General features: G+C 48.0%; 1 protein-coding gene across 3 annotated transcripts in view; it reads left to right on the forward strand.

Moving 5' to 3' along the window:
• Positions 1-7,607, forward strand: part of LOC132232793 (acyl-coenzyme A synthetase ACSM1, mitochondrial-like) — an 86,715-nt gene extending 79,108 nt beyond the window's left edge. For all 3 annotated transcript variants that reach the window (XM_059692392.1, XM_059692391.1, XM_059692393.1), the window contains 5 exons: positions 79-180; positions 3,151-3,278; positions 4,271-4,370; positions 5,449-5,568; positions 7,272-7,607. In XM_059692392.1, coding sequence (XP_059548375.1) covers positions 79-180; positions 3,151-3,278; positions 4,271-4,370; positions 5,449-5,568; positions 7,272-7,367 — 546 coding nt within the window. In that variant the 3' untranslated portion in view covers positions 7,368-7,607. The remainder of the gene's footprint in view (positions 1-78; positions 181-3,150; positions 3,279-4,270; positions 4,371-5,448; positions 5,569-7,271) is intronic.
• Positions 7,608-8,688: the final 1,081 nt, after the last annotated feature.

An 8,688-nucleotide genomic window follows, 5' to 3' on the forward strand; every position in this document is an offset into this window, starting at 1 on the left:
ACGCATAAGCCAGGCAGAGCTTGGGTGGGCAGGAGTGCTGGGAGCCCTGCAGGGGGACTCACACACCTCTTGTTCCAGGTCATCGACGACGAGGGCAACATCCTGCCGCCCAACACTGAGGGCAACCTTGGCATCAGGATCAAGCCCACCAAGCCCATTGGCCTGTTCATGTTGTATGAGGTGAGGGTGCCCCGCCTGCCATTCCCTGTCCCGGGTACCCCTGCAGCGAGAAGGGAGGGGACTCAACTCTGCATCCTGAGACTCCTCCCATCTCCGTATGTGCCCCAGTTCAGTGAAGCCAGGTCTAGTTCCCCCAAAGCTCACAGCCTTTCCCCTCCTAACCCATGTGGCTGATGGGGTAGAGAAGCCTGGCTTCGGGATCATCGGACTTGGGGCTGATGATTAGAATGCCGGCTTCGGCTGGGTTCACGTCCTACCATCCAGTTTACCAACAGGGTGGGAACAAACCTAGTCACTGTCCTGAGCCTCCTGAGGCCTCCCCTCCCCCACTTCTCAGACACACCGCCTGCAGACCGTAGGAGTCATGGGTTTCCCCATGACAAATAAACGGCAGATCTAAGATTTAAACCCATGTCTTTCAGCCCCAAGGCCTAATGGGAAATCCAGGGATTACAGAGCCTGTGATGGGCTCTAAGGAAACTGCCCCGATAACCCCTACCCCTCCCAGAGTAGTAGAGGCCACTGAGCGGAAATTCTCAGCTTCCAAGATGGGCCCTGGAAGGGTGGGCACACCTGAAATTGATCTCAGATTCCACCTCCTTTCTCCCAAAGAACAGCCATCAGAGGGTCTCTCTCCTGGTTTCACTGTTGTCATCACTCTGGCCTCCAGGGGGCATTGCTCCTCATGTTATACTATCAACCAACAGTAAAAAACACTGGCTAAACCATTCTTTGATTTTGTTTATCTTTTCAAAGAACCAGCTCTGGGTTTCATTGATTTTTTGTATTTTTGTTTTGGTTTTTTGTCTCAATGTCATAAACTTCTGCTCTAATCTTTATTATTTCCTTCCTTCTACTTACTCCGGGCTTTTCTTGTTGTCCACGTTGTAGTTCTTTAAGTTGGAGGCTTAAATAATTTATTGTTAATTTTTCTTGTTTTTTGAGGTAAGCCTGTAGTGCTATGAACTTCCCTGTCAGGACTGCTTTTGCTGTGGCCCAGAGATTTCGAGTTGTGTGTTCATTTTCATTTGTTTCCAGAAAGGCTTTATTCTTTATTTTTTAAATACATTTTATTGATTTTTTACAGAGAGGAAGGGAGAGGGATAGAGATTTAGAAACATCGATGATAGAGAAACATCGATCAGCTGCCTCCTGCACACCTCCCACTGGGGATGTGCCTGCAACCAAGGTATATGCCCTTGACAGGAATCGAACCTGGGACCTTTCAGTCTGCAGGCCAACGCTCTATCCACTGAGCCAAACCAGTTAGGTCTATTATTTATTTCTTGATGTCATTGGTAACCCATACATTGTTTAATAACATGCTATTTAGCCTTCATGTGTTTGAATGTTATTGGGGGGCTTTTACTGTAGTAGATTTCTAATTTCATTCCACTGTGATCTGAGAAGATGCTTGATATGATTTCTATCTTCTTGAACTTGTAGAGACTTGTTTTGTGCCCTAACATGTGGTCTATCTTTGTGAATGATCCATGTGCACTGGAGTAGAATGTATCTTCTGCTGCTTTGCGGTGAAATGTTCTATAAATGTCAATTAAATCCATCTGATCCAGTGTGTCCTCTAGAGTCACTGTTTCCTTGTCACGTTTTTGTCTGGAAGATCTATCCATTGAAGTCAGCAGGTGTTAAAGTCCCCTGCTATGACTGCATTGTTGTCAATCTCTCCGTTAAAGTCCTCTAGCAGTTTTTGGAATATATTTAGGTGCTCCTATATTGGGTGTGTATATGTTTACCAGGGTTCTATCTTCTTGTTGGATCCATCGCTTTGGTATTATGTACTAAAGTGATCTTTGTTGTCTTTTGTGATGGATGGCCTTCATTTTTAACTCAATTTTTTCGGATATGAGTATTGCTACTCCTGCTTTTTGTTCCTTTCCATTTGCATGGAAAACATTTTTTTCCATTCCTTCACTCTCATCCTGTGCATGTCTTTTGTTCTGAGGTTGGCTCATATTTTTGTATCCATTCAGTTATCCTATGCCTTTTGATTGGACCATTTAATCCATTTGCATTTAGGGTTATTGATAGGTACTTATTTGTTGCCATTTTAATTCTGTATGTGTAGGTTTCTCTCTCTGTTTCTCCTTCTCATTACAGCAGTGCCTATCGCATTTCTTGTAATGCTGGTTTGGCGGTGATGTAATCCTTTGGGCATTTTTTTTTTTAATGATAGCCTTGCTGGTTATAGTGATCTTGGTTTCAGATCCTTGCTTTCCATTACCTTGAGTACTTCATGCAATTCCCTTCTGGCCTATAGATTTTCTGATGAGAAGTCAGGTGTCAGCCTTATGGGAACTCCTTTGTAGGTAACAGTTTGCTTTCCTCTCACTGCCTTTAAGATTCTCTCTTCGTTTTCAATTTTTGGCATTTTACTTAAGATGTGTCAGGGCACAGGCCTGTTTGGGTTCTTCTACATGGGGTTCTATGTGCCTTCTGAACTTATGTGACTTTTTCCTCCACCTGGTTAGAGAAGTCTGCCATTAATTCATCAAACATTGACCAACTAGATCCTGCACGGCCCATACTAGGGACTGAGCCGACAACCTGGGCATGTGCCCTGACCAGAAAGTGAACTGGCAACCGTTGGGTACATGGGATGATGCTCAACCAACTGAGACACACTGGCCAGAGCCACAAGCTTTCTTTGAGGAAGATATGAGATAGCACTTGGGGAAGAAAATTCATTTAGCAAATGTTTATTGACACCTTTCGTCTATTCAGCTACTGTGTTATATTAATATCAATTGCCAGTGTGTTTTGTGCATTAACTGACCAGTAGCATGCATTGAGTGTTTGCATTTAAAGCAAATAGACACAGAGAGATTTACAAAATTTGCACAGGTGCCTGGTGGAGTGAGAAGCAGGATTCAAACCCAGATCTGTGCCCCAGGTTGCACCTCAACATCTCTAACCTCACTACCTTTAACAAGAGCGCCCTTCTCTTTGCAGAATGACCCAATGAAGACAGCCAAAGTGGAGTGTGGGGACTTTTACAACACTGGAGACAAAGCAACTATAGATGAAGAGGGCTACATCTGGTTCCTGGGGAGGGACGATGACATCATCAACGCCTCTGGGTAGGTGTGGCTGACCTGGGGCCTGGCAGCTGTAGCTTGCTTCACCATTCCTCCATGCACTGGGGACGGGACCCTCAGGCTATTCCTGATGCAGCCATGTCTACAGGGCCCTGGCCGGGGTATCTGTGCATCTCCCCCAACATCAAAATAAAGTTCAAGGCCTGGAAGTGCAACCACAGTAGACACTGTGCAATTTAAAGAGGGGATATAGGGTTGGGAAGGGAGGCTTATTTGAGCCCCTTTTTGTCCCCATTGGTTGGGGAAATTATTCTCTGTGTTCCTCTAATTGAATGGGACACATGTCACAGAACAACAACAACAGCAGCTAAGCTTATGGAGTCCTAACTGTGTGCAAGTACACTCCTTTGTGCTTTGTTTAACCCAGTAGATGCCATTATTGTGCCTATTTTATAGATGAGAACACTGAGTCACTGACCAGTGAACTAAGTTGCTGAAAGTTCCCAAGGTAGTGCAGGGAGAAGCCCAGATTTGAACCGAGGCAGTGCGGCTCCCCATCTGTTGTTCCTACCGCTTAGGTGATGTAGGGAGAAAAAGTGACACAAGTAACAACTTCCCTTGGATGCATCAGGGAAATTAAGTTTGTTTTACTTTTTAAGTTTCTAAATGAGATGCTGATGTAGTGAGACAGAATTTCTCTAAACATTTAAGACCAAGTCTGAGGCTCCCAAGAGTACAGTAAGAGTCCTGCTGGGAAGCTCATGGTGCCACGCCCACAGCCCCAGGAGGACAGCCTTCCACCCCCACCCACCCACCAGAGGCAGTGCAGGGAGACCTGGGGGCATCTGAGCCTGGAATGCCCAGGTCTCCACATCCTGGTCCCATTGCAGAGCCTTTTCACAGGCCTCTGGCTCTCGTGATAATTGCCCTCTGTGCCCAGGGAAGGTGTGACTCCCAAACATGGGATTGGAGGCCTGGGTCACTCCAGCCCTGGCATCTGCTCAGACCCAGAGCAGGAACCCTTGGTTCCGCAGGTACCGCATTGGGCCGGCAGAGGTGGAGAGCGCCCTGGCTGAGCATCCGGCGGTGGCTGAGTCAGCTGTGGTGAGCAGCCCGGACCCGATCCGAGGGCAGGTGAGGAGCAGGACAGGACGTCATGGGGTCTGTGTGTGGGCACTGGAAGGCTGGTGCAGGAGAAACTTCCAGAGCAGTTGGTGTGCGTGGCGCACTTACACCGTGTGGGCAGCAGGAGGCACTGTGGCATCATCCGTGACATCCTGACTAGCTACTGGGTGAGCTGGCTCATTTAACCCTCACAACAACCTATTGAGTTAGAGACTCTTACTTATTATATCTTTTAATAAACAAAGAGACAGCACACAGAAGTTAAATAACTTGCCCAGTTTGCACTGTGGTGGAGCCAGGATGGGAATCTGAGCACTCTGTTTCCAATGCATTCATTGGATTTATTGAGCACCTACTATGTTCAAGGCCTGTGCATTGTAAGGACATAAATAACATAAATGGGGACATAAATAACAATATAAAAGCAATAAGTTCAGCCCAGCCTGTGTGGCTCAGTGGTTGAGTGTCGACCCAGGAACCAGGTTTGATTCCTGGTCAAGACACATGCCAGGTTGCAGGCCAGATCCCCAGTAGGGGGCCTGCAGGAGGAAGCAAAGTGATGATTCTCTGTCATCATTGATGCTTCTATCTCTCCCCCTCCTTTCCTCTCTGAAATCAATAAAAATGTATTTTTAAAAAAGAATCAACAACTACTTAAAAATAAAAACAATAAGACCAATAAGTTACCAACAATTATTAAATGCCCACAAGGTTCTAGACACAGAACTGTACATACATTAGTGGTAAAAATGATGATGAAAACAATGATGGTGGGGGTAATAATAAAGTTACACTGGGTGAATGTTTTATGTGTATCATCTCATGGAATCTGAACATAAGGCCACCATGTCCAGCTCCATGGGATGAGCCTGTACTCTGCGCAGGTCACAGAGAAGGAATTTGAGGTTAAGTAATTTTGCAAGGGAAAGAGGAGAAATTGGGAGTATTTGGGTTTGAACCTGGTCTTGTCCTTTTCCAAAGGCTCAGGTGTCAGCTTGCTTTGCCATTCATTGCATAAACACTTACTTTTAAACCGGGCAACTGGGTGGCACTCACCCTGAGCCCCGGCTCTGGTTCTGCGTTGCAGGTGGTGAAGGCCTTCATTGTCCTGACCCCACAGTTTCTGTCCCATGACCCGGACCAGCTCGCCAAGGAGCTGCAGGAGCACGTGAAGGCAGTGACAGCCCCGTACAAGTACCCGAGGAAGGTGAGTGGGGCCGATGCTCGAGCCCTCCTGAGCTCTGCTGCCCCAAGTCTGGTGGGGTGGCCGGGAGATGCTGAAACCGAACATAGAAGGAGCATTTTTCTCTGCAGAAGAAGCAATTTGGCGTAGGGGTGGATGCAGCCAACTGAATGGGATGGAACCTCTATTCTGGATCGGACCCCAAAACGTGCTGCACATTCCCCTGAGGGCAAAAAATATCAGACCAGTGCCCAAAGCTATCCAAGGAGGCTATTTAACATCCTTCAAAATTTGAAAAAGACATCCAAATCAGCCGCTTTCTAACTATTTCTAAGCATGATTCATACTAAGAAATACATTCAATACTGTCAGTTAACACTTATGTACACAACAAACGAGTGTTAACAAAATTATATTTATCCTTAGAACATGCAGTCCATTCTTATACTTTTTATTCAACTGCATTGGTTTTTCTGTTTACAGATTTATTTATTGTCAATCTTCACATGAGGATATTTTTCCCATTGATTTTTAGAGAGCGTGGAATGAAGGGAGAGAGGGAGGACAAGAGAGAGAGAGAGAGAGAGAGAGAGAGAGAGAGAGAGAGAGAGAGAGAGAACATTGACGTAGAGAGACACATCAATTGCATGCCTCCTGTATACACCCTAACTAGAGCCAGGGATGGAAACGGCAATCCAGGCACATGCCCTGAACCTGAAATCAAACCTGAGACCCTTCGCTGTGTGGGCCGACGCTCCAACCCCTGAGAAACACTGGCCAGGGCTGCATTTGTCCAATAGAGAAGTTATAAAATTATTTCTGAAACGTAATATTATCTGGTAATTTTAAACGATGTAGATTTTTTATTTTTAATATAAAGATACCACAATATATTATTAAGACAAAAACTGGGCGATGAGAGAATAAGCATAACATTATTGTATTTGTTTAAAAACAAAGATTGAAAAGATACGGATGCCAACAGTTAACATTTCCTACATTGTCTGAATGTTTATAGTCAGTGCATCTTGTAAAGCTGTGTAGTTAACAGTTACTGAATATTTAGTTCCTGTGCCAGGCCCTGGATTCAATGCTTCACGTGCATTATTATTTCATTTCATCCTCTCCGCAGCCTGAGATGGTCTAACCAAGTATTTTACAGAGTTGAAATTGAGGCTCAGAGAATAGAGTTAATACAGGCAGAGCTGGACCTCGAACCACGTGTCTCCAACAGCAGCAGCGTTCTTGCTTTTAATGTCAGACTCTGCTGCCTCCTAGAGATAGAACAGGGATGCGTACCAGTTAGGACTGGCTATGTCCCTGTGACAGTCAGCCCCACAGCCACGTGGCTTATTCTAGGGAAGGCAGCTGCCATGCTCATGCCACATGCCCACCCTGGTCTCCTGGGACCAGGTAGAGAAGCAGCCACCACATAGATACCTGCCTGGTGCTGTCAGAGAGGGACAGAGAGGGTGGCCAGGCTCAGAGGTTCCGACTCTCCTGTGCGAGGTGGCACGCTTCACTCCCCCACATTTCATTGGTCAGAGCGCGTCACAGGGCTGCAGCCAGCTTCAGGGGGTCAGGAGGAGGACCTGACATACTTGGCCCCACCATTGAGGCCACCACCTGCTGCAGCCTGTATGGGGGACATGCAGGGTGAAGGGAGGAGTGGGGACTGGTAGGAAGTGACAGCAGGACTCAGGATGGTTTGCTTTCTCCTCACCCAGGTGGAGTTTGTCCCTGAGCTGCCCAAAACTGTCCTCGGCAAGATCAAAAGGAGTGAACTTCGGGAAAAGGAGTTCGGTCAGATGCAACGGCAGTAAATTCAGCATCCCTTCTGGGTGTGACCTTGGGCACACACCCTGGCTGCCTCGGTGCCCCCATATCGCGCGGCGAGGGGGGATGTTGAGGGCTGATGGGGAAGGGCCCAGGACAGCCAGCATTCCCGCATTTCTATTCTTTTAAGTGAACATCAGTCACTACCCTGCCTTCAAGGCTCTTGTTTTGTTGGATGCCCAGGCGGGCGCTCAGATCAGGGCTGAAGATAATAAAGTGCTGACATGACATCAGGGTGCTCCTGCGTTGTGCCTTCATCATGCTCATGAACCTGTGCTGAATGCGGTCCCCCCTTGCTCTCCCCACTCCCCCCGGAGAGAGCACAGGGCCTGATTCTCGCTCCTGTTGCCTCCCGCACACGCCCCAGTGTTCCCAGGTGGCCCTGCACGTCCAGTCAATGTCCAGGACCCAGAGTTCCGGGAGTGATGCTCTGAGCACCCAGGCACCTGCCTCAGCTGGGTCCCAGCCTAGGCCCGGGGTGGGCAAGGGAGTGACCAGCTCTCCAGGGACCGGGCTCCACAGGACTCTCCCAGCTTCTCCAGAGGTGCCCCGTCCCTCATTCCTAGGAGGGGCCAGGGGCGTAGGGGTCTTACCCCTCAGCTTTCCCCCATGTGCACCAGCCCACGCATTCCTTCTCAGGGATCCAGGGTCTTCCAGCCCTTCTCCCAGGGCCCAGAGTCCTCCCTAAAAACTCCCCCTCCACACTCTTTAAGTTCTTTCTGCCACCAGAGTCTTCCCCACCTTCTCCCCCAACCTGGTCGTGGGGTTCTATGAACTAACCCTTCATTTCATCCATCCTTCGGATCAGACCCTCAGGGGCACATCACAGGCTGGGAGCAGCAGGGGCAGAAGGGGCTCAGCCTGGGGTGGGGAAGGAGCACATATTGTCTCCTTCTCCTTCACCCCTGGGAGTCACTCTTAGGGAGATCGCCTCTAAAGCTGCTGTTTCCCCGGGGGCACAGACACACAAGCTCACAGGGAAATATACAGACACCACAAGACAGAGATAGCCAGACACAGACACCCCAAGGCCCACCTGGGCACTCAGGTGCAGGGATCATGGCCAGGCTCACACAGACTCACACTGTAAACATGGGCAACAGCACCTTGAGGAGAACACACACACACACACACACACACACACACACACACACCAGCACAAACATACTTGGAAACAGAACACAGACATAAAGAGGAACACAAATACACAGATACAATCAGGAACATCCAAAGGGGCAGAAAATTCACACACACACACACACACACACACACACACACACGCACGCAAAACAAACACTTCCAAAATAC

This window comes from Myotis daubentonii, chromosome 4 (assembly GCF_963259705.1).
Source record: "Myotis daubentonii chromosome 4, mMyoDau2.1, whole genome shotgun sequence".
Taxonomy (NCBI): Eukaryota; Metazoa; Chordata; class Mammalia; order Chiroptera; family Vespertilionidae; genus Myotis; species Myotis daubentonii.